This window comes from Mytilus californianus, unplaced genomic scaffold (assembly GCF_021869535.1).
Source record: "Mytilus californianus isolate M0D057914Y unplaced genomic scaffold, xbMytCali1.0.p SCAF_1, whole genome shotgun sequence".
In the NCBI taxonomy this organism is placed as follows: Eukaryota; Metazoa; Mollusca; class Bivalvia; order Mytilida; family Mytilidae; genus Mytilus; species Mytilus californianus.
In genome coordinates, this window is record NW_026262581.1 from 49,060,795 (window position 1) to 49,088,268 (window position 27,474).

At 33.7% G+C, this 27,474-nt stretch overlaps 2 protein-coding genes across 8 annotated transcripts in view; both read left to right on the forward strand.

The window, feature by feature from the left end:
* The window catches only part of LOC127720069 (mucolipin-3-like), a 31,590-nt gene extending 16,841 nt beyond the window's left edge, over positions 1-14,749 (forward strand). For 2 of the 5 annotated variants that reach the window (XM_052226465.1, XM_052226498.1), the window contains 3 exons: positions 561-767; positions 1,226-1,323; positions 5,712-6,053. In XM_052226465.1, the coding sequence (XP_052082425.1) occupies positions 561-767; positions 1,226-1,323; positions 5,712-5,736 (330 nt within the window). In that variant the 3' untranslated portion in view covers positions 5,737-6,053. Of the gene's footprint in view, positions 1-560; positions 768-1,225; positions 1,324-2,843; positions 2,903-5,711; positions 6,054-14,404 lie in introns of those variants that run through there. The other 3 variants (XM_052226491.1, XM_052226483.1, XM_052226473.1) reach the window with 3 other exon arrangements.
* The window catches only part of LOC127720014 (uncharacterized), a 46,909-nt gene continuing 26,972 nt past the window's right edge, over positions 7,538-27,474 (forward strand). The window contains exons 1-2 of one of the 3 annotated variants that reach the window (XM_052226440.1): positions 7,538-7,679; positions 27,164-27,441. In XM_052226440.1, coding sequence (XP_052082400.1) covers positions 27,322-27,441 — 120 coding nt within the window. In that variant the 5' untranslated portion in view covers positions 7,538-7,679; positions 27,164-27,321. Of the gene's footprint in view, positions 7,680-16,233; positions 16,376-26,049; positions 26,156-27,163; positions 27,442-27,474 lie in introns of those variants that run through there. The other 2 variants (XM_052226433.1, XM_052226427.1) reach the window with 2 other exon arrangements.

A 27,474-nucleotide genomic window follows, 5' to 3' on the forward strand; every position in this document is an offset into this window, starting at 1 on the left:
TTTTTGATAACGTTCATTCATGCCATTCATACAGTATTGTTACTTTGCATTTAATAGAAAATTCAAATAGCACATTTCAAAATGCGATTTTTATCAAGTTCATTGAAATCTAAATAAATTCTTCGCTTTATGTTCACATAAGATCAGATATAAATAAATGTGACAGTAGTTTACCGATGTTAAAATCTCGTATAACATTTAAAAAGTGACAAATCAAACTAACAAAAAAAACTGAGGGAATCGTAGGAATTCCAAAAAGGAGTGAGATCGGGTGCATCGACATGATAAGCGTCTCCGGCTATGAATGCATCGCCCGCCATGCAAATTCACGCTCAGTCAAAATGATTCGGGTTTAGATTCAGATTCGGATTCAATATTTTATTATAGTCTCCCCACATACAAACATAAAATAAGATTCACAGAATAACGCATAAAACCGTTAAAACATTTGCAATGTATGCACCAATCTTAAAAAAGATTTATGAGAGACTTTTTCGACACAACTTTACTGTCATATATTTCCTTATGTAGAAAATGTAGTTTTTCTTCTTTTTTTTTAGTTTTTCAGAATATGGGAAGCATTCTTTTGTTTATATTCGATATTGGACGGAGATGAGTTATATTTAAATTATGTAACAGTAGAAGATGATAAACAGATTGTGTGGTGGTTTAATAGCATATTCATAACTCTGTTTCACTTAGTGTTCGCAGTAATTGCCATGAATATTTTTATTGCCATTTTTACATCAACTTATGAAGTCATGCAGGTATTGTCTATTTATAACTTTGTTTCACTTAATGTTTACAGTATTTGCCATGAATATTTTCAATGCCATTATGAAGTCAGTCATGCAGATATTGTCAATTTATAAGACGTTTACTATTGGCGTTTGCAATGATTGCCATGAATACTTTCATTGTCCTTTGAACTTCAACTTATAAAGTCATGCTCTTAAATTCATTGATCAAAACAATTATTTTAAGAACTTGTTTAATAAATCAAAAATGTTAGAATGAATTATGTGAAACATAGTTATTATTTAACTAGGAATTGTGTTTGATAATTTATTATAATTTTCATATATTTTATCTGATTTAAAAGAGTATTAATAAAAACTGCTGAAAAGGATCAAATTGTATTTAGTGATAATATTTGATTTATTATTTTCGAGTTGAAACCTACTCCATATTTTTTTAATGGGAGGATATTTATTCTCTTTTTAAGGAAAAAGACGAAAGGAGTGATCTTAAGAAGTGGTTAGATAACTATCGCAAAAAAAAGAAATTCAATTTGACAAAAAAATGCAAAACTTGTTTCTGTGGGTAAGTAACACTCAATTATTTTGTATGGTTGAGTTACGCCGAAATATATTCCTTACATCTTTTTGATTGGATAAAAAATGAAAAAGAAACTAAGACAGAATAACAATGGTTATGTATGAGATAAAAAAGATCGACATTTGAAAAAAATATTTTTGTAGCTTAAAGATGGTTTAATAAAGAAATGGTATTTTGCAATGTTTAGATATTGATATAAAAGAACGGTAATCATTGTCTATGACTGTTTTAAATTTAAACTAAATTTGTACGATATATTTGGTTTACAGTTTGATTTAGAAGAAACACCGACATAGCTAGATAATATAATTAATTATCTAATTACTACCACAGTTTTATATTAATTAGTATTGTAATTTTCATTGTTATTAATAAATGTTATATGAGTATTACAAACCTAATCTTGAATTCTATCCTAATTCTATCCTATTTTGGGGAAAATTTTTAGAAATTCAAATGTGACGTCACTTTGTGCGTACGGTTGATCTCTTTGGCTAACTCGGCTGTGATTTTTCATGTGCTGGTTTATGTTGTTTTATGTATCCGTTTTTATTCTGTAGTTAGTCACCACTTCGGTGTTATCATGTCTATCTATTATATAGTCATTTTTATAAATTTACTGTTTGCAAAAGTATGAATTATTCTAAATACTAAGGATGTTCTTATCCCGGACAGTAATCCTTAGTCGTATTTGGCACAACTTTTTGGAACTTTTGGTCCTCAATGCTCTTCAACTTTGTACTTGTTTTGGCTTTCGAACTTTTCTGATCTGAGCGTCACTGGTTGGTCTTGTGTGGACGAAACGCGCGTCTTGCGTATTAAATTTTAAACCTGGTACCTTTTGTTAGCTATTATTCGTATGTTTCTCTGTCCTATATGTTCTCCCATTTATTTGTATTGTAGTCATGTCATGTAATATTGTCATTTTAATGTTATATTTAACATTGCCATAAAAGCGTGAGGTTTGGCTAGCCACAAAACCAGATTCAACCCACCATTTTTTTCTTAAAAATGTCCTGTGCCAAGTCATGAAAATGGCAATTGTTATCGTATAGTTTGTTTCTGTGTGTGTTGCATTGTCGTTTGTTGTTTGTTCACTTCAGTGTTTCTGTTGTTTCGTTGTCCAAATGTACTATATTGTATTGTTTATTTGCGTAATTCTCTGTCCGTAATGTTGTACTGTATTCATGTCATGTAATGGTGTCATTTTAGTGTTATATTTAACATTGCCATAAAAGTGCGAGGTTTGGCTAGCCACAAAACCAGGTTCAACCCACCATTTTTTTCTTTAAATGTCCTGTACCAAGTCAGGAAAATGGCCATTGTTATATTATAGTTCGTTTCTGTGTGTGTTACATTTTAATGTTGTGTTTCTGTTGTGTCGTAGTTCTCCTCTTATATTTGATGTGTTTCCCTCAGTTTTAGTTTGTAACCCGGATTTGTTTTTTTCTCAATCGATTTATGAATTTCGAACAGTGGTATACTACTGTTTCCTTTATTTACAGTTGTATGTTATAACAAGAACCTTTCGGAGCACAGTCAGGAACTCCTTGAATATAGATATGTATGAAAATATGGTTGGCATGAAACTGTGTGTTTTATTTTTCCTTTTAAAGTTGATGAACCATGTTCTTAAACCTGTCTTAAGCCTCTCTACAGGCAGTGACAATTCTTGTCCTTTTCATATTTCCATTGCGATGTACTTGGAATCTGTTCGGTTGCAGTGTTTGCTGTAATTTAATGTATAAGAACCACATGCTTGAGATTAAATGCATATCAGAAGTTGTAGGAATTCTGACACAATTCTGTATTCACAATAAACTGCACACTTAAAATGTGTCACCACCAGTGTCTGAGCAGAAAGTTGATGGACCACTGTCAAAGAACGTCTCGTCCTTTTTCTAAAAAAAATTCATCGGAAGATACCAAGACTTTGTTGATCAATATTCCGTATCAACTCAATCTAATAGAAATACACATCCTGTATCCAAGCTTTGCTTACAGGGCCTTATAAGTAAAGCTTGAACACAGGATCTGTATTTCAATCAGATCGGTATCAACTTCACAAATAGTACATGATGGTCTTGAAGTAAAGATTCTAGGTAATAACGTTGTTTATCATCTTAATTACGTGTTATAGTGTTTTCATTTGTCTTTGTATATTTTTAACCTTCACTGTTTAGTCCTTTTTTGGTAATATTCTTTTGGCGTGGCTCGGTATTTATACATCCCGCCATTGTGTTATTGTGTTACGGTCATTCTTTGTATTCTTGTCTTTCATTTTTGTTTATCTACTTCGTCTATATATAGAGTGTCTTTATGCCATTTTTTTTTCTTTGTTGAAATAGTTATTTGTTTTTATAGTGATTAAGATTATAACACAATGTTGACTGCTGTACCCCAATTTTTGACAATTTTATTTATTATGTCTGTCTGTTTTGATCACACATTGTTGTCAATATAATGGTATATGCGACTGTCATACAGGTGAGAAGTTTAGCTAGCTTTAAAACCAGGTTTAATCCACCATTTTCTACATGAAGAAATGCCTGTACCAAGTCAGGAATATAACAGTTGTTTTCTATTCGTTTGATGTGTTTGAGCTTTTGATTTTGCCACTTGATAAAGGACTTTCCGTTTTGAATTTTCCTTTGAGTTCGGTATTTTTTCTATTTTACTTTTTTCTGAATGTTTTAGAAGTTCAATCCGCTCGGACTTCCAATATTCATGATATAAATTGGTAACATTTCCTACAAGCAGTTATCTCTGGATAGTTGTTGAATTATAAATAGAATCCTTGTTATAAATTCGTTTACAAAACCTTGTTCTTTCCTCCACTAGGACATGTAACGTGAAATGTAATATTTAACTTATCAATGCTGTTCAGTGTATGTTCACTGGTGTTAATATGTCTTTTGATTGAGTTCAGCCATTTCAATTGATATTTCATAGTGTGTCTTTCTATGTTGTGATGTTACACTATTGTTTCAGATAAGGGTGAAGTTTTGGTACCATTAAAACGTTTAAATCCGCTGCAATTGTTTGCACCTGTCCTAAGTCAGGAATCTGATGTTCAGTAGTTGTCGGTTGTTGGTGTGGTTTATAAGTTTTTCTCGTTTCTCGTTTTTTATATAGATTAGACCGTTGGTTTTCCCGTTTGAATGGTTTTACACTAGTAATTTTTGGAGCCCTTTATAGCTTGCTGTTCGGTGTGAGCCAAGGCTCCGTGTAGAAGACCGTACTTTGACCTATAATGTTTTTTTTATAAATTTTGACTTGGATGGAGAGTTGTCTCATTGGCACTCATACCACATCTTCTTATATCTATTATATAAAAATAAGAAGATATGGTATGATTGCCAATGAGACAGCTCTTCACTAGAGACCAAATGACATATAAGTTAACAACTATAGGTCACCGTACGGCATTCATCAAAGAGCAAAAACCATACCGCATTGCAAGCTTTAAAAGGTCCCGAAATGACAAATGTAAAACAATTCAAACGTGAAAACTGACTGATTGATTTATGTATGAAACAAAAAACGAAAAACAAATATCATATAAGCAACAAACGACAACCTGAATACAGGCTCCTGACTTGGGACAGGTAATTACCTAATGTGGCGGGATAAACATTTATGCAGGCGCCAAACCCCCCTCTGACCTGCATTCATGTATTTGTATGTGTATACACTCTTCAAGGGCGCACATATTACGGTATACAACATGCTCCTTGTAAATATGTCATGCTCTATATTTAGTATGCTTTTGTGGATATTATAAAAACTTGTACATGTATCTTGAAACAATACGATTCAATTATTCAAATCTTTTTTATCGTTTTTACAGAGCTAGCCTAACTGCTGCAGAATTGATCTTAGCTCAGGTGACCTATTTAAAAAAAAACTTGTACTCACCGTCCTTCGTCCTTCGTGAAAACATTTACATTTTCAACCATCTCATTTGCATGAGTACTGATTGAATTAAAAAAAAAGGTACCCTTTAATTCTGATTAGCCTATCTTTAAAAAATCGTCTTTTATGAAAAAGAAAAGACAATTCTGTTGAACCTGAAGGTTATTGATGATTGGAGTATCCTCTCCGAATAATCCCTATCCATTTTTGCTCGGTTTGCACACATGGCGACATTGGTGGCACTTAGTTTCTAATGAATGCAATACAAAATCCGATTTTTTTTCTCCTAGCTGCTGTGAATATTCTTGGCGGAGATTTTAACCAATTTAGTAGGAATAGTGTATAAAATGGTCTCTACAAATAGTTGATATTTGGTTCAGATAGATTTTCCCCTGAAACTACAATTTGTAGGATTTTATTACTTCTTTCACTTCATGATGAATGATTTTTTTTTGCAGGTGTATCGAGATCGTTGATGGTTGATGATTAAAAACTTAAAAAGAAAATTAAGATATCCGTGTATGAACGCCATCGAGTTACAGGATGTGCAGTCACGTTTCACATTTCAGTATTGGTTTTATGCTCTCTATTCCACCACCTTTGCGAATATTTGATGTTTTACTGAACTTGCTCATTTGTTTTGTTTATGTTTGTTGTTTTTCCAGTCTTGGAGTTAACTTGCGACCCAGCTGATGTTGTATGAATGTATAGCAGAAAATTATTTGCCACAGGACTAACTGCAGAGCTTTTTTATATGTTATACCAATATGTATGTGAGGAAAATAAACTGTTTCAACATATGATGAACGTTCTTACAATTATATTTTAAAGTAATCAATATAATAACAAGGTAAAATAAAAGTTTGCATGTGCTGTTCGAACGAACGAACCGAGGCTGTTGACACCATATCAATCTGGCCTGACATCACGTGGTAGAGCTAATATGCATGGGGCTCATAGCCTTGGTGCTTTCGTACATCGGTAGTATTATGATAACAAGATAAATACATGGTATTTTCTATATCGGCCCGGTTATCATTGCATCGCGTTGATAATTTTGACCCGAACTTATCAAGTGCTCCTTCGGTTTGCTGTTTTAACAGAACAGCTATAATTGTTTCTTCATGAACAACACACCAATTCAATCCGAAAAATGGATTATTAGATTTCATCATGTTAATTTTGTAAAAAAAATCATGCTCGACACAATGTGAAGCATTTTTGAACTCGATCTTTGCGCTCACTCGACCAAAAGCTTCAAATTGTGATTTTCAGAAAACCTGACAATTGATTTTATTTAGTTTTTTTGTTTTAAAAGGATACTACGTTTTGAGATCCACGCATCTATAGTTATTTTTTGCAAATGTTCAACGACTTTTTTTTACAGAAATCAATATGTTGGGGTCATCGAAGACGAGGTTCCTCGTCGGTTTGATATTATTTTTTTTTGTTATTGACTTTGCATGGAAATTGACATTTTCAATGAACCTTTTTTTCACATGACAGCAATTAACGTACTATGTGCCATGGTAAATTTTTTGGGGTTCACGTGATTTCTACTACATTCAGTACCGTGGGGCATCTGTGTTGTATATATAGATAGACTTGATGAATAAATATATGAGTCAGCAGCGGTCTAAAGATGGCTGACGAAAATGGAGATTCTTCTATAAACATATACTGTTAAGCCGAATAGCAGAAAAGAAATTAAAAAAAAGCAAAACAAAACGTGTAGATACAATATACATTATGATCTTGAAAAAAAAACCAGATCAGGACAATTATGATTAAACCAGTAATGATTGTTTTCTGCATTTGGTCAATAATGCCGACAGTCGTCCTCTCTAAACGGAAATCTACATGACGTAGCTAAGTTTAGTCTAAATCAATTAAAAAGGCCTAAGATGATCATACTTCTTTCATCGGCCTTCTTGTGAAGCTGCTGACACGTTTTTCGTCGTCATCTTCCTCACGTGATGTCAGGTGTGTATAGTCATAATGGCTTTAATTTTACAGGCGCCTAATTTTCTTTTTCGGTTTTTTATTTTTTTTTTTTAGGGGGGGGGGGGTTATCCTTTTTCTGTAAATATTTTTAGTATATCGGATTGATATCTCATCTAATATTCATAGAACGTTCATAGAGTGTTTTATCATTTGCTTATTTGTATCAGGCAAATTGACCAAGTGATTGAAAAGAAGCGATATTCTAGTAATATACATTGAATGTGTCTAATTACAAAGATTTAAAAATAGAACGGTTTCATGTGGAAAGTCCCTACGTTTTCTAAATAGAATAACCTTCCTGCTTACATACGCGATTTACCTTGTGGTTAAGACTGTTCTAGATGTTCATATAATGTGTAAGATGCCTACAGTTTATTAAAAGCCTACCTATTTCTATGAAGAGGCAGAACCAAGGTCCGCAGGTAGGGAACAGATTTTCGTTGCAAACATAACAAAAAATAACATGTCAATTTGCTACTTTTCGACATATTTAGGCTTTCCTTGTATAAAATTCGTCTTTGACCAAGCGACTTTATGCAACACGTGAGTTTATTGTAAGGTAACAATATATTGCATGCAGAACGTAACAAACAAAGTATACGAAAAAAAGTGAAACAAACTCCAATGAAAATTCAATACGGAAAGCTCAAACACATCAAACGAATGGAAAACAACGGGGTTTGTAGCTAGCTAAACCCCACAGTTGTATGACAGTCGCATAGAATTCCTTTATATTGACAATAATGTGTGAGCAAAACAAACAAGCTTTTATGTACAATAAAATGGTTAGGGGACAATCATATGATTTATTTAGTTTTTGGATTGGGGGGGGGGGGGGGGGAGATAAGGATATAGAAAAGGAATATCCTGCAACACAAAATCCAGGAATCGACGCAAAAAAAAAAAAATAACCATACGTAGCAGCATATTAAAATGAACACCGCGAAAAAATCATCCTGCCTCCCATCCCCAAGCCTGAATATCAAATGGTCGTCCCCTTATTGTATGACTTTTAATGAAATTTCACTCGCTCGCTTGTGTCATATATTCAAATCTACTCGGATCAAATGTCACCAATATCAATTCAAAAACCTTGTAATATAGTATACAAATACAATGCCAAAAGGTTGTTATGTGAACAGTTAGTATTCAAACACAGGGCCGTACGACTTCCATTTTACCAATACACATAAGAAAGTAAATGAAATAGAATTAATATATTCATAATGTGATGAGAAATAATATCTCGATTAAATTAGTCGCAACAATTTGTACATTTTTTTGCTTTGTCCTTTCATTTCGATTGTTTGTACGAGTCTATTACATACTAAGTAATTAGACAAATCTATGTATATGCTCTCCTTTCTAGCTCACTTGCCAATATGATTGAAAACTTTAATTAAAGGAACTTCTCATTGGAGCTTGTCCTTAAATGAAGACTTTTAAAAAAAAAAATTGAACGTATAAAATTATGTGTCAGGTATCATGAAAATTGTAATAGAAAGACAGAATCTGTTAAAACAAAAATAAATTAGCGATGCAAACCTGAGGGATTTAAAAATAAGGAGATGAGGTATGATTGCCAATGAGACAACTATCCACCAAAGTTCAAATAAAGTGGATGTACGAAATTATTGGCAACCGTACGGCCTTCAACAATGAGAAAACCCACATACTGAATAGTCAGCTATAAAGGCCCCGAAATGCCAATATGACTGATATCAGTTGACTCCTTATAGGAATTATTACCATTAAATAAATACTTTTGGCAAATTTCAACTATTTTTCCAATATAGTTTTCAAGCTGAAATAGATAGACGAAATTTATCATTAAGGAAAGATATTTGGTCACATGACCGTCAATTTACTGGCAAATGGAGTTATTGCCCTTTCATGATGTTTTTTTTATATTTCTTTGAATTGATTAACAGACCGCTTAGTGGAGTGTCATTTCATTTCGGGAGGATGATGGTTGGAAGATTTCTAAAATGTTTATATATATATATATATATATTGAAACAAAAAATAAAAAATAATAATTAACGTGATCAACGCAATACGAATTCCCTATAGGCTTGTATGCCTAAATTGCAAAATACTTTGTTTCGGGAAAAATTAAAGTCACTCCGACAAGATGAAAAAAGATATCAAAATACTATTTATAGCTTCCAACGGCAACCCTTTGATTACAGGCTCCTGGCTTGAGACGTGCGTGCACATTAAGATTGTGATGGGGTTTTATACGTTTGTGAGCGCTCAACCCTCCCCGAACCTGAGATAAACGTGGTTGTAACAACACAATACAAGAACAAACTATACTAATAAGTTGAAAGGGCTTTGTCTCATCAGATCGGTACTCAGCACAAAACAAAATAAAAAGACAAAAGACGCCAAGTAGAAATCTAAGAGTATTATCATTTACTGAGAGGTAGTTCTCAATGTCAATCGGTACACCTCCGATGAATTTAGTATAAAGACAGCATGGGCAGTCTGCGAAAAGTATCACCAGGAAGTAGGACCATAAACATTAATACTTTGATAGCAATACATGTGTAGTTGTGTAAAAAAATAGGTTAAAAATAAATGAAAAGTACCGATAAAGACATTGTTCAAGTATATAACTATAATGCTAAATTGATATGATTGATTTAATGTTGATGATGATGGATGGCTGCTTACCGCCCAGCGGCAATTAATATGCATATTCAGGACGAGAACATGTTAATGAAATATGAATATTAACCCTGCTTTGTACGAGACCTACACGCTGAGTCGGATTTTTAACGTACTAGTTTACAAGGTAACAGTCCGCAGGAAGACATGTCACCTTACTCGGACACATTATTCTGATTCCGAGCCGACCAGTCTTTGCTCTTACTCCTCAATGCCGCGTGCTTCCCGGAGAAGTAGCAAATACTTATTTTAAAATCTTTGATTTGACCAGGCCGGGGTTTGAACCCACGACCTCCCGCGCTCGAGGCGGTTATGATTAATATGACGATGCCATTATGAATGTACTCTGCCTTGGACAATACGCATGGTTGGATTTCTAACGTTCAGGCACTCTACCACTAGACTCCTTGGTACTGTCCCTTCATATGGGATTTGATTTTTATGAGATTCTTTATATTGCGACATAGCTATCAGTCTAAGACTTTGTTTTAAGGCCAATTATAATTAATCAAAGTGTCCTAAAAATGTATTTAGGCATTCTAGTAGATTTAATAGAGACATACATTTAAAAAAAACATGACTCAAAAATGCTCATGTTCGACTTGACTCTCCAGAAGCACTATATTTTATATTATCAAATTGCTGCTGTGTTATTAAGAATTGTACATATTGTACATATTGTAAAGGCACCTGTCTATTTTTAATACCATATGCTGCCTTTGGGCTTTCTGGGTTCTTCGGTTGTTGTCTTTCATTTATATATACACAATATCCCCTTTTATTCATTCAGAAATTAATCAGCATATTCTTAGGCTGAAGGTTCCGATAAATGTTTGGAAAAAGATTTACGTTTGTCTTTCAGAGTAAAATATTGTGACCTTATTTATTAGTTTTATGGAAATGTAAGGTATATAGTGGGGAAAATTCTGAGACAAGTGCCTGTGACTAAATCCGTTGCATGCGTGCTGATTGGTTCTTTGTGGGCCCGGAGAACATGCTTAATTTATTTGTCGTATTTTGCTTTCAGTAACTGCGAGTACTCTTTAATTCGGCATTTGGTGAATTTTGTCTCCCTGCAATATGTTGGGGTTTTTTATACTTTGTGCCGAACTGAGGAGTCATTTCAAGCTGATTTTTATCGTTTGTTCTTATATTTGATGTCACGGCTGGTTAGGGAGATATATTTAACCCCGTGACATTCTTAATGTGCCTGTCCAAAGTCAGGATACTGTAGTTCAATGGTTATCGTTGGTTGCCGTATGTCATGTCTATTTTTTTTTTTTTATCATAGTTCAGACCGTATGTTTTCTCGTTTAATTGCTTCACATTTTGTCATGTCATGTAGCTGACTATACGATACGGGTGTTCCTCATTATTGAACGTCGTACGGTGACCTATATAGTTAATTGCTAATATGCACGTCATTTGGACTCATTTGCAATCATACTACATCTCTTTATTTACATATCAGTATGCAACGTTTTAGTTGAAATACGAACAAACACTCGCATCATGGACTTTTTATCTTCACGTCATACGTCGCGCAGTGAAACGAAGACGGAAGATAAACAATGTTGATCATCAGACATTTCATCTGGTACCCATGCATCCCTTTCTTCCCCTCTAAAAACGACTATCGTCAGGAGTGGGACGTTAGGATTTATAAACAGGAGAGACTGTGGTTTTTTATATTTAATGGTAAAAAAAACTCAAATAACATAATTGAGATGAGATAAAGATTGTGTTTGAAACGGAATATCCTTTTATCTCTCTTTCTTTTTACGGAAAATATGATCATATAATATTGCCATAAATGTAGTACATATGGTAAAATAATAGTCAATGTACTTTTCACAGTCATTGATTAATTTTTTTTAATTTGAAGATATTTTATTAATTGAAGAGAGACAATAAAATATGTAATTTAAAAATTAACATCTATAAGTCTTCCTTTTTGGTTAATGATTAACATGATTGTAATTGAATTTGTTAAAGATTAAAGCATCAGATCAATGTACTTTTTACAATCATTATCAATTATTGGCAGTTTGTAAATCACTGCAGGCTCTCTGTCTGCAGCAAACATGATATCTCGGATTTCACATCTTGATAGATGTTTCAGCTTAGCGGGAGTTTTGTAGCAATCGTCTGGTAAAAATTCTGTCACCGCTTCTCTAATAAAATGTACGTGTTCCTTATCTTTGTCTTTTATAGTATCGGCAGTTGTTTCTTCTCCGATACGGACCCTGATACTACGAACAGCTCGCAAACAATATTCCAAACATCGTCTAACATGCTCCAAAGGTGTATCGCCTATCATAAGGCCGGTTGTTTGTTCTACGACTTTCTGAGAACCAAGCGTTAAAAGGATATTATCGATCGGTTTACCTATAGGACTACAGCCGTAGCGTAACAGAGTCAACACAACGTTGGGTTTCAGACTTTCACATGCTAACCCAAGAGGGGTTGACGGAACATACGAAGAAATTGCTGCTTTTGTAGACATGGTTAGAGTCGGGTGTCCGATTGGAATTTCTAAGTAATGTACTTTTGTTGTCAATATAATGGTATATGCGACTGTCATACAGGTGAGAAGTTTAGCTAGCTTTAAAACCAGGTTTAATCCACCATTTTCTACATGAAGAAATGCCTGTACCAAGTCAGGAATATAACAGTTGTTTTCTATTCGTTTGATGTGTTTGAGCTTTTGATTTTGCCACTTGATAAAGGACTTTCCGTTTTGAATTTTCCTTTGAGTTCGGTATTTTTTCTATTTTACTTTTTTCTGAATGTTTTAGAAGTTCAATCCGCTCGGACTTCCAATATTCATGATATAAATTGGTAACATTTCCTACAAGCAGTTATCTCTGGATAGTTGTTGAATTATAAATAGAATCCTTGTTATAAATTCGTTTACAAAACCTTGTTCTTTCCTCCACTAGGACATGTAACGTGAAATGTAATATTTAACTTATCAATGCTGTTCAGTGTATGTTCACTGGTGTTAATATGTCTTTTGATTGAGTTCAGCCATTTCAATTGATATTTCATAGTGTGTCTTTCTATGTTGTGATGTTACACTATTGTTTCAGATAAGGGTGAAGTTTTGGTACCATTAAAACGTTTAAATCCGCTGCAATTGTTTGCACCTGTCCTAAGTCAGGAATCTGATGTTCAGTAGTTGTCGGTTGTTGGTGTGGTTTATAAGTTTTTCTCGTTTCTCGTTTTTTATATAGATTAGACCGTTGGTTTTCCCGTTTGAATGGTTTTACACTAGTAATTTTTGGAGCCCTTTATAGCTTGCTGTTCGGTGTGAGCCAAGGCTCCGTGTAGAAGACCGTACTTTGACCTATAATGTTTTTTTTATAAATTTTGACTTGGATGGAGAGTTGTCTCATTGGCACTCATACCACATCTTCTTATATCTATTATATAAAAATAAGAAGATATGGTATGATTGCCAATGAGACAGCTCTTCACTAGAGACCAAATGACATATAAGTTAACAACTATAGGTCACCGTACGGCATTCATCAAAGAGCAAAAACCATACCGCATTGCAAGCTTTAAAAGGTCCCGAAATGACAAATGTAAAACAATTCAAACGTGAAAACTGACTGATTGATTTATGTATGAAACAAAAAACGAAAAACAAATATCATATAAGCAACAAACGACAACCTGAATACAGGCTCCTGACTTGGGACAGGTAATTACCTAATGTGGCGGGATAAACATTTATGCAGGCGCCAAACCCCCCTCTGACCTGCATTCATGTATTTGTATGTGTATACACTCTTCAAGGGCGCACATATTACGGTATACAACATGCTCCTTGTAAATATGTCATGCTCTATATTTAGTATGCTTTTGTGGATATTATAAAAACTTGTACATGTATCTTGAAACAATACGATTCAATTATTCAAATCTTTTTTATCGTTTTTACAGAGCTAGCCTAACTGCTGCAGAATTGATCTTAGCTCAGGTGACCTATTTAAAAAAAACCTTGTACTCACCGTCCTTCGTCCTTCGTGAAAACATTTACATTTTCAACCATCTCATTTGCATGAGTACTGATTGAATTAAAAAAAAAGGTACCCTTTAATTCTGATTAGCCTATCTTTAAAAAATCGTCTTTTATGAAAAAGAAAAGACAATTCTGTTGAACCTGAAGGTTATTGATGATTGGAGTATCCTCTCCGAATAATCCCTATCCATTTTTGCTCGGTTTGCACACATGGCGACATTGGTGGCACTTAGTTTCTAATGAATGCAATACAAAATCCGATTTTTTTTCTCCTAGCTGCTGTGAATATTCTTGGCGGAGATTTTAACCAATTTAGTAGGAATAGTGTATAAAATGGTCTCTACAAATAGTTGATATTTGGTTCAGATAGATTTTCCCCTGAAACTACAATTTGTAGGATTTTATTACTTCTTTCACTTCATGATGAATGATTTTTTTTTGCAGGTGTATCGAGATCGTTGATGGTTGATGATTAAAAACTTAAAAAGAAAATTAAGATATCCGTGTATGAACGCCATCGAGTTACAGGATGTGCAGTCACGTTTCACATTTCAGTATTGGTTTTATGCTCTCTATTCCACCACCTTTGCGAATATTTGATGTTTTACTGAACTTGCTCATTTGTTTTGTTTATGTTTGTTGTTTTTCCAGTCTTGGAGTTAACTTGCGACCCAGCTGATGTTGTATGAATGTATAGCAGAAAATTATTTGCCACAGGACTAACTGCAGAGCTTTTTTATATGTTATACCAATATGTATGTGAGGAAAATAAACTGTTTCAACATATGATGAACGTTCTTACAATTATATTTTAAAGTAATCAATATAATAACAAGGTAAAATAAAAGTTTGCATGTGCTGTTCAAACGAACGAACCGAGGCTGTTGACACCATATCAATCTGGCCTGACATCACGTGGTAGAGCTAATATGCATGGGGCTCATAGCCTTGGTGCTTTCGTACATCGGTAGTATTATGATAACAAGATAAATACATGGTATTTTCTATATCGGCCCTGTTATCATTGCATCGCGTTGATAATTTTGACCCGAACTTATCAAGTGCTCCTTCGGTTTGCTGTTTTAACAGAACAGCTATAATTGTTTCTTCATGAACAACACACCAATTCAATCCGAAAAATGGATTATTAGATTTCATCATGTTAATTTTGTAAAAAAAATCATGCTCGACACAATGTGAAGCATTTTTGAACTCGATCTTTGCGCTCACTCGACCAAAAGCTTCAAATTGTGATTTTCAGAAAACCTGACAATTGATTTTATTTAGTTTTTTTGTTTTAAAAGGATACTACGTTTTGAGATCCACGCATCTATAGTTATTTTTTGCAAATGTTCAACGACTTTTTTTTACAGAAATCAATATGTTGGGGTCATCGAAGACGAGGTTCCTCGTCGGTTTGATATTATTTTTTTTTGTTATTGACTTTGCATGGAAATTGACATTTTCAATGAACCTTTTTTTCACATGACAGCAATTAACGTACTATGTGCCATGGTAAATTTTTTGGGGTTCACGTGATTTCTACTACATTCAGTACCGTGGGGCATCTGTGTTGTATATATAGATAGACTTGATGAATAAATATATGAGTCAGCAGCGGTCTAAAGATGGCTGACGAAAATGGAGATTCTTCTATAAACATATACTGTTAAGCCGAATAGCAGAAAAGAAATTAAAAAAAAGCAAAACAAAACTTGTAGATACAATATACATTATGATCTTGAAAAAAAAACCAGATCAGGACAATTATGATTAAACCAGTAATGATTGTTTTCTGCATTTGGTCAATAATGCCGACAGTCGTCCTCTCTAAACGGAAATCTACATGACGTAGCTAAGTTTAGTCTAAATCAATTAAAAAGGCCTAAGATGATCATACTTCTTTCATCGGCCTTCTTGTGAAGCTGCTGACACGTTTTTCGTCGTCATCTTCCTCACGTGATGTCAGGTGTGTATAGTCATAATGGCTTTAATTTTACAGGCGCCTAATTTTCTTTTTCGGTTTTTTATTTTTTTTTTTAGGGGGGGGGGGGGGGGTTATCCTTTTTCTGTAAATATTTTTAGTATATCGGATTGATATCTCATCTAATATTCATAGAACGTTCATAGAGTGTTTTATCATTTGCTTATTTGTATCAGGCAAATTGACCAAGTGATTGAAAAGAAGCGATATTCTAGTAATATACATTGAATGTGTCTAATTACAAAGATTTAAAAATAGAACGGTTTCATGTGGAAAGTCCCTACGTTTTCTAAATAGAATAACCTTCCTGCTTACATACGCGATTTACCTTGTGGTTAAGACTGTTCTAGATGTTCATATAATGTGTAAGATGCCTACAGTTTATTAAAAGCCTACCTATTTCTATGAAGAGGCAGAACCAAGGTCCGCAGGTAGGGAACAGATTTTCGTTGCAAACATAACAAAAAATAACATGTCAATTTGCTACTTTTCGACATATTTAGGCTTTCCTTGTATAAAATTCGTCTTTGACCAAGCGACTTTATGCAACACGTGAGTTTATTGTAAGGTAACAATATATTGCATGCAGAACGTAACAAACAAAGTATACGAAAAAAAGTGAAACAAACTCCAATGAAAATTCAATACGGAAAGCTCAAACACATCAAACGAATGGAAAACAACGGGGTTTGTAGCTAGCTAAACCCCACAGTTGTATGACAGTCGCATAGAATTCCTTTATATTGACAATAATGTGTGAGCAAAACAAACAAGCTTTTATGTACAATAAAATGGTTAGGGGACAATCATATGATTTATTTAGTTTTTGGATTGGGGGGGGGGGGGGGGGGAGATAAGGATATAGAAAAGGAATATCCTGCAACACAAAATCCAGGAATCGATCGCAAAAAAAAAAAATAACCATACGTAGCAGCATATTAAAATGAACACCGCGAAAAAATCATCCTGCCTCCCATCCCCAAGCCTGAATATCAAATGGTCGTCCCCTTATTGTATGACTTTTAATGAAATTTCACTCGCTCGCTTGTGTCATATATTCAAATCTACTCGGATCAAATGTCACCAATATCAATTCAAAAACCTTGTAATATAGTATACAAATACAATGCCAAAAGGTTGTTATGTGAACAGTTAGTATTCAAACACAGGGCCGTACGACTTCCATTTTACCAATACACATAAGAAAGTAAATGAAATAGAATTAATATATTCATAATGTGATGAGAAATAATATCTCGATTAAATTAGTCGCAACAATTTGTACATTTTTTTGCTTTGTCCTTTCATTTCGATTGTTTGTACGAGTCTATTACATACTAAGTAATTAGACAAATCTATGTATATGCTCTCCTTTCTAGCTCACTTGCCAATATGATTGAAAACTTTAATTAAAGGAACTTCTCATTGGAGCTTGTCCTTAAATGAAGACTTTTAAAAAAAAAATTGAACGTATAAAATTATGTGTCAGGTATCATGAAAATTGTAATAGAAAGACAGAATCTGTTAAAACAAAAATAAATTAGCGATGCAAACCTGAGGGATTTAAAAATAAGGAGATGAGGTATGATTGCCAATGAGACAACTATCCACCAAAGTTCAAATAAAGTGGATGTACGAAATTATTGGCAACCGTACGGCCTTCAACAATGAGAAAACCCACATACTGAATAGTCAGCTATAAAGGCCCCGAAATGCCAATATGACTGATATCAGTTGACTCCTTATAGGAATTATTACCATTAAATAAATACTTTTGGCAAATTTCAACTATTTTTCCAATATAGTTTTCAAGCTGAAATAGATAGACGAAATTTATCATTAAGGAAAGATATTTGGTCACATGACCGTCAATTTACTGGCAAATGGAGTTATTGCCCTTTCATGATGTTTTTTTTATATTTCTTTGAATTGATTAACAGACCGCTTAGTGGAGTGTCATTTCATTTCGGGAGGATGATGGTTGGAAGATTTCTAAAATGTTTATATATATATATATATATATTGAAACAAAAAATAAAAAATAATAATTAACGTGATCAACGCAATACGAATTCCCTATAGGCTTGTATGCCTAAATTGCAAAATACTTTGTTTCGGGAAAAATTAAAGTCACTCCGACAAGATGAAAAAAGATATCAAAATACTATTTATAGCTTCCAACGGCAACCCTTTGATTACAGGCTCCTGGCTTGAGACGTGCGTGCACATTAAGATTGTGATGGGGTTTTATACGTTTGTGAGCGCTCAACCCTCCCCGAACCTGAGATAAACGTGGTTGTAACAACACAATACAAGAACAAACTATACTAATAAGTTGAAAGGGCTTTGTCTCATCAGATCGGTACTCAGCACAAAACAAAATAAAAAGACAAAAGACGCCAAGTAGAAATCTAAGAGTATTATCATTTACTGAGAGGTAGTTCTCAATGTCAATCGGTACACCTCCGATGAATTTAGTATAAAGACAGCATGGGCAGTCTGCGAAAAGTATCACCAGGAAGTAGGACCATAAACATTAATACTTTGATAGCAATACATGTGTAGTTGTGTAAAAAAATAGGTTAAAAATAAATGAAAAGTACCGATAAAGACATTGTTCAAGTATATAACTATAATGCTAAATTGATATGATTGATTTAATGTTGATGATGATGGATGGCTGCTTACCGCCCAGCGGCAATTAATATGCATATTCAGGACGAGAACATGTTAATGAAATATGAATATTAACCCTGCTTTGTACGAGACCTACACGCTGAGTCGGATTTTTAACGTACTAGTTTACAAGGTAACAGTCCGCAGGAAGACATGTCACCTTACTCGGACACATTATTCTGATTCCGAGCCGACCAGTCTTTGCTCTTACTCCTCAATGCCGCGTGCTTCCCGGAGAAGTAGCAAATACTTATTTTAAAATCTTTGATTTGACCAGGCCGGGGTTTGAACCCACGACCTCCCGCGCTCGAGGCGGTTATGATTAATATGACGATGCCATTATGAATGTACTCTGCCTTGGACAATACGCATGGTTGGATTTCTAACGTTCAGGCACTCTACCACTAGACTCCTTGGTACTGTCCCTTCATATGGGATTTGATTTTTATGAGATTCTTTATATTGCGACATAGCTATCAGTCTAAGACTTTGTTTTAAGGCCAATTATAATTAATCAAAGTGTCCTAAAAATGTATTTAGGCATTCTAGTAGATTTAATAGAGACATACATTTAAAAAAAACATGACTCAAAAATGCTCATGTTCGACTTGACTCTCCAGAAGCACTATATTTTATATTATCAAATTGCTGCTGTGTTATTAAGAATTGTACATATTGTACATATTGTAAAGGCACCTGTCTATTTTTAATACCATATGCTGCCTTTGGGCTTTCTGGGTTCTTCGGTTGTTGTCTTTCATTTATATATACACAATATCCCCTTTTATTCATTCAGAAATTAATCAGCATATTCTTAGGCTGAAGGTTCCGATAAATGTTTGGAAAAAGATTTACGTTTGTCTTTCAGAGTAAAATATTGTGACCTTATTTATTAGTTTTATGGAAATGTAAGGTATATAGTGGGGAAAATTCTGAGACAAGTGCCTGTGACTAAATCCGTTGCATGCGTGCTGATTGGTTCTTTGTGGGCCCGGAGAACATGCTTAATTTATTTGTCGTATTTTGCTTTCAGTAACTGCGAGTACTCTTTAATTCGGCATTTGGTGAATTTTGTCTCCCTGCAATATGTTGGGGTTTTTTATACTTTGTGCCGAACTGAGGAGTCATTTCAAGCTGATTTTTATCGTTTGTTCTTATATTTGATGTCACGGCTGGTTAGGGAGATATATTTAACCCCGTGACATTCTTAATGTGCCTGTCCAAAGTCAGGATACTGTAGTTCAATGGTTATCGTTGGTTGCCGTATGTCATGTCTATTTTTTTTTTTTATCATAGTTCAGACCGTATGTTTTCTCGTTTAATTGCTTCACATTTTGTCATGTCATGTAGCTGACTATACGATACGGGTGTTCCTCATTATTGAACGTCGTACGGTGACCTATATAGTTAATTGCTAATATGCACGTCATTTGGACTCATTTGCAATCATACTACATCTCTTTATTTACATATCAGTATGCAACGTTTTAGTTGAAATACGAACAAACACTCGCATCATGGACTTTTTATCTTCACGTCATACGTCGCGCAGTGAAACGAAGACGGAAGATAAACAATGTTGATCATCAGACATTTCATCTGGTACCCATGCATCCCTTTCTTCCCCTCTAAAAACGACTATCGTCAGGAGTGGGACGTTAGGATTTATAAACAGGAGAGACTGTGGTTTTTTATATTTAATGGTAAAAAAAACTCAAATAACATAATTGAGATGAGATAAAGATTGTGTTTGAAACGGAATATCCTTTTATCTCTCTTTCTTTTTACGGAAAATATGATCATATAATATTGCCATAAATGTAGTACATATGGTAAAATAATAGTCAATGTACTTTTCACAGTCATTGATTAATTTTTTTTAATTTGAAGATATTTTATTAATTGAAGAGAGACAATAAAATATGTAATTTAAAAATTAACATCTATAAGTCTTCCTTTTTGGTTAATGATTAACATGATTGTAATTGAATTTGTTAAAGATTAAAGCATCAGATCAATGTACTTTTTACAATCATTATCAATTATTGGCAGTTTGTAAATCACTGCAGGCTCTCTGTCTGCAGCAAACATGATATCTCGGATTTCACATCTTGATAGATGTTTCAGCTTAGCGGGAGTTTTGTAGCAATCGTCTGGTAAAAATTCTGTCACCGCTTCTCTAATAAAATGTACGTGTTCCTTATCTTTGTCTTTTATAGTATCGGCAGTTGTTTCTTCTCCGATACGGACCCTGATACTACGAACAGCTCGCAAACAATATTCCAAACATCGTCTAACATGCTCCAAAGGTGTATCGCCTATCATAAGGCCGGTTGTTTGTTCTACGACTTTCTGAGAACCAAGCGTTAAAAGGATATTATCGATCGGTTTACCTATAGGACTACAGCCGTAGCGTAACAGAGTCAACACAACGTTGGGTTTCAGACTTTCACATGCTAACCCAAGAGGGGTTGACGGAACATACGAAGAAATTGCTGCTTTTGTAGACATGGTTAGAGTCGGGTGTCCGATTGGAATTTCTAAGTAATGTACTTTTGGAGCACGAACAAGGTGACGGTACACCACTCTGGCAGGACCAACAAAAATCTTATCGCCTAAACCATCTTCAACTAAATCCACCATGTATCCGGCTGTAAATGAAAGGCAGTAAAATGATTTAGCTACTGCGTCGTTTGTTGGACTGAGATCATCGTAATGAAGAAGATCCCGCATGAACAGACCCATATCTATTCCTCTACTGTATAATAAAATTTCTTTAAGAAATCGTCGGATTGTAGCTTTCTTATTTACTTTGTATTCAAAGCAAAGCCCAAGTGCTAAGTGCAGCGCCAGCCATGCCATCTGAATTTCAGTTTCTCTTGTTGCACAATCTCTTGAAAACTCAATGATATCGTCCAATGCTTGGTCTAAAGTGCACTCTTTTTTGTCGATCTTTTCACATATTTTGAATCCAATTGTTTCACATTTCCCTTCAAGAGTTCCATGAACAGTTCCTAACTTGTGGTTTATCTCACTGACAATATTATGTTTCATTGATTTCCACTTCTTGTACTTTTGACAACACGCCATCTTCTTGTGTTGACAAAGACCATCTAGCATAGTAACGTGAACAACGGTTGCTATTAGAGACTGTATTGTTGCGTTTATAATTGTTTGACGTTATGATTTTACAACAGACAATGTTAAAATAGAATGGCGAAGCACTAGATATATAAACGTTAACAACAAAATATTAATGCAAGATACGTGAATCAAACATTTTTTTCTATTTCTTTTTAATATCTATTGGCTGAAACCTTTTTAAAATTTTAGTCCTTTAAACATTGTTAACGAGTGGTTATTTTTTATTTGAAAACTTCTAGATTTTATGAAAAGGGAAAAAAAATTAAGGAAGAGAGGCAAAATTGTTTGTCTTTTTTAATTTAAGATAAGAATTTCATGGTCAAAGCAGATCAGAAGATCAACTAATTAGCTTGATGATTAAGGCCTTGTATAACTCTTGACATAGGGGTGGTTGTTATTCCAATTTTTTAAATAGATGTAGTCTTTTGTAATAATACCAATTTTTAGGCCAATGTTGTTTTAATATTTATATTCAATGCGAACATCCTAAAATCATATTTTTCATTTTGGTTTTTTCCAAAAAATAGTGAGAACAAAAGGAAACTTTTATGACATAAACTTTGCTTTAATAGAAGTTAACTGGAGAAGCCTCTTTACAAGTACTGTCATTCATTGTCGGACACGAAATAATAGTACCATATTAGCAGATAATCATTTTGACAATCTCAGGGTAAGTGTAGTGACCAGGATTTTTTTTTAAATTGAACAGGCGTTCGATGTACTTGTCTCATAAGTCTTTTTTTTTTAATGGAAGCGTTATTTTTTTTCTCAAAGGACATGTCTACTAATCAGAAACCAATTGCCAGATTCTTAAATGAGATTTAAAGTATACTTGTTTATATAATTTCTTGGGTTAGAGTGCTTCGAGTGTCCGAAGAAGCAATAGTGATTGATAATGAGATTGTTAACGTCAAATTTTAATATTTCCTGCACATTCAGAACTTGAAAAAACGTATGCTTTTTTTTTAAAAAGACATATTAAGGCGAAGCAGTTTGTCCGTGCTTTTAATTATTACTTTGGCAACTAATATTAATCTTTTGTAGGGGGAGGCGGACATGTTTTTTTAAACCAATATTAATTGTTTTGATTCTGAATTTCTTACAAAAAAATGTTTCAGAAGGAAATTGAAAAAATATAAGTTTGTTTCACTTGTAAATTAGGGGAAAGTGAATAAGTATGACATTGAGTTTCTTTAAATAAAAAAAATCTTGTTCGTGTATGTTTTTGGTGAGAGAAAAAAAACGGTCGTTTTTTAAGAAAGTCGAAAACATGTTTGTCCCGGGCAAAAAGAAGTCTGAAAATGTTGATAAGGCTAGCATTATACATTAAAGGTTTGGTAGGTATCTCTCACTGTATAACCCTGAAAGATAAACAAATTGAAAATAATCGGGACATAAAATGTCTTTAATCCGTATACACGCCCAAATATAAGTGATTGTAAATAGACAAATTCTCTCTACATAATATGATTCACATAATTTTTTTCTTACTAAATTCATCATTAAAGTGGTTGTCTTCCTTCCTTGTGTCTTGATATTCAAAGTAGTTTGCATGCACAAAAAACCTGACAAAATAGTTTCCATTTCCCTTTTTGTATGGTCTCCTTTGATGGTCCTGTTCCGTTAACTCCTTCTTATGATATGTTCAAAGCTTATATATATATATATATATATATATATATATTAGGTTTTGAATTTTCAAATATTTTGGCCTCGGGAATCACTGAAGACACACTAATAATCGGAATGGTCGTTGAGTCCAGTAAAATTAGTACCGGCCATTGTCATTATGAGTACATACTAGTATACGTGATTGCTGCCTATAGTGGCGCCTTCAAATTCACATTCCTGTAAATTTTTAATTTACAAAAAATATTTTACAATAGCAATACAGCTTTCATGGTCATTTTGTTTTCTTTCGTGATTTTTTTTTATATTTACGACTTTTAAATACGACGGAAATGTTAAGTATTGTGGTTCAGTATTTTCTTTATACAGTAGATGTATTAAAAATCGCAACACGTCTTTTTACTTGAACTCTGATTACATAAAATATTCGTCAGTTTATGGCGTGTCTGTATCAGTCCTCGGAAATACAACGACCGATATTAAAGTGTTTTTGTAGTGTTTTGTTTGTGCATGTATTTTTTACGCTTGGTGTATACCGATGTAGAGTGTTAAGCCGGGATATATATATGGATGAGTTTTTTCATAGATCAAATTCAATGTTTCTTATAATTACTTTTTGTTATTCCAGTTCTTATTTTTCAGGGCTATGAAATAGTCATAAAGTAGTTCAACCCCGCAACACGTTAAATTACTGTCTCGAGTCATGACATCCGATACGCTCAGCAAACTAGGTTAGGGTGCTGGCCCTTCGATGTTCTGTTTTCAGTCAAGAGAGAGCTGTCTCAAGAAAAAATCTCTTCATATCTTTACTATCTTAAAGTTCCACAGCAGGAAAGTTTCCAAAGTAAATGAAATAAAGACATTCAGTCCAATGTGAGGAACTAATGGTTAGGCAAAAGCAAAGATCGGACCTCCTCTTCAAAGTTTCCCATAATAGCCCAACTGGTTATACTTTTTTTTATATCAATGAGCAAAAAGTGTTCATTTGCAAAGTTATGTTAACACAGATCGCCATTTTACCACAGAACGACCAAAATATATCATACATTGTAGACCTGAAACGGGGAAAAAATGCAAAACTAACGGTTGGCATACACAATTATATCGTTTCTAGAATTAAAAAAAAACCTCCCTCTGTAGAGCTACCTTCTCTCGCGAATATTAGCATAAATTTGAATGTGTAAATAATTAAAGTCAATTATATTAGCTATCAGTAAATATATTTAACTTGCTGAGATTACTACATGTATATATAAGTGTTAAAGTTGTCTTCGATTTTAGTGGTAGATTAATTACTTGGCCCGTATTTTACTTAAGGGGTCCCAACCCATATAACATAAGTCCAAACCAAAAAACCTAGCCCTATTTAACCTAGAACAACTCAAGTTATTTGATCGCCTAACCCAAGGATTTATAACTTAACATATATTGTATACCTCCTTGTCTAGCATAATAAAACCAAGGATTTGTATACAAATATTTGTATTCAAATCCTTGATATAACCTGAATATGCATGAAATATTTGCCACTGGACGTTAAGTAACCAACACTCAATCAATCAATTGATATAATCTAAATAAGGAATCAAACAATAAGTCAAAAACATACAAGAGGGTAGGAATGCCCTTTACCCTCAGGCGTCAAACGGTCATTTTCGGCTACCGTTAGCTTCAAATTGGTTAAAATTTTACCGTGAATCGTCAAAATATCCTAAATGTGATTCGTCAGAGGTCTCAAATAATTATCGTTACCGTTATTTTTGGACAAAATTTAGCGTGATTCGTCAAAGTCAGTCGATTTTTTTATCGTCTTAAAGAAAGTGTGCATTTTATGATATCGTCATGCACCAAAAATTACCGTTAACGTCATTTGGCAAGAATTTTTACCGTTATTCGTCATGAGGGTACCCCATTACGACCCTCATACAACGCATTACTCTTTTCTTAAATGTATATATATGTGTTATAGTTGTCTTAGATTTGGCCCTTCTTTTACTTAAGGGGTCCTAACCCATTCAAAGCTATTCCGACCACAGGGATTCGGTTAGCAGATATTTCCTGTCTATTTGTACTACTTTATTAACGTATAAAAATTGAACGTTGGCATCAATATTTCTTTTTTTTCATGAATAGCAATGTGCAGTTTACTATGCATATCCGTATACTGAACGCCAAAGAAATATTGATGCTAACGTTAAAAGCGTTAATAAAACAAGACAAATAGACTGGAAATACACCTTTTTTTTTAATCGATTAAAACTTTTTTTCATATGCTAACCGAGTCCCTGTGGTACCGACGAGTTTGCCAAACCTTACCCAAACCTATACTTAAAAATAACCAAGGATTTGTATACTAATAAATCCTTGATATATCAATCAATATAACCAGAGACATATAGATACAGTAGTGTATTATATGTCTCTGATATAACCTAAATAAGGAATAAAAATAAGCAATGCATTGCTTTTTACTAAAATCCAGTTGCATAGTTTTTTTGTTAACACAGATCAACACAGATTTTAGTTTATATGTGTTTTAAAGCAGAAAAAATTAAGTCAGTTAACAATATCAGACATTTCGTACTACCGTCCGTATTTCTATATCTGTTCCTGCTTCGGTTTGGTATTATATAATATATAATACATCCAAATCGAGGCTAGTAACAACATGGGAAATACCCTATGCTATTATTTCTTTTTAACTTCAGTTACCTGGTGGATTTGACCTCTTATAGCTAAGCAAATTAGAGAATATACGAAAAGTATTCGCAACTTTACAACCAACACGATTATAAACAACTGCACTAATTTATTCAATAATTTTCCCTACGTGTCACAACTAAAAAAACACATCGCCATCGGTCCTGGCTGTGGTCAGTGTGGTGGCATGGCTTTGGCGATAACGCGATACATAATAAAATTCTCTCGGAAAGTTCTCAATAAGAAGATGTCCCTCTCTTAAGTTTGTCTAGGTTTTGTCGATAAATTCTACCAGACACTTACGTGAGTGCCGTTTTCATAAGCCAAAAGAGTTTTCAAAAATTGGAAAACAGAAATACTCAAATAGTCGGAAATAATTCAAATTATCAATATTCACCATGAAATAGTCTGAAATCCGGAAAACAGTTAATTATCAACCATGTATTGCTTAAGATACTGAAGAAAGTAGCTAACCATATGAAATTTCTAAATATAAAATAGGCACTTCAAAAAGTAACAATAAAAAATTAAAATTTTTACAGTTGTACTTCCAAGACTAATTGCTGAAATGTATTTCCAACAGGGACCCAATTTCATGCCGCACAAATCCTAATACACAAGGAATTTTTAAATGCCATCTTATATTATTCTTATTTCTAGAAATAATAGCATCACATCCATAACAATAAGAAATTGATTTCAGATATATTTGTAGCATCACATTACCATGATTACCATAATGCTTTAAAGGCTCTGGGGTCAAAGCTGCTTATGGAAGTTTTTCATGATAAATATTTAGCACCTGATAAAAGACATATAAACCACACGGCCAAAAAATTAACTATCTGGCTAAATTTTGTATTAAATGCCCATCAATTTGAGATACGTATATGTTGCGGTTGTTTTCCTTAAAACCACTCAGTATACTCGAAAGGTTTGTTAATTTGGACTGCGATTTACCACAATCATTAAAGTTGATGAGACACCAGCAAGAGCACGAAGAGTGATTTTTATCTGAACCCCCATGTGCGTTCTGTGTAATTAAATATTTATTAAATAATGTTTTTTAGAATTTTGTACAGAAGAGATTTAAAGGAAATTATATGCAGTAAAAATTAAAGATCCTGTGAAAGGAGAATACAGGAAAACAATAAAAAAAAAAGATTACAGGAAAACATTGAAGAAGAAAACAGGAAACTCTAAAGGGGAAGCAAGGAGTTTCATCAAGATGAGGAAAATACGCTTATCCGATACAGACATTGAGTTCTTTGACATGGAGGTTTCCCCAACTGAATTTTTGTTTTTCACAAAACATAAAGATGCATTCAGGTGTATGTGGAAAGAACAGGTAAAAAATTAACTTGTTTTTTACATTTATTCA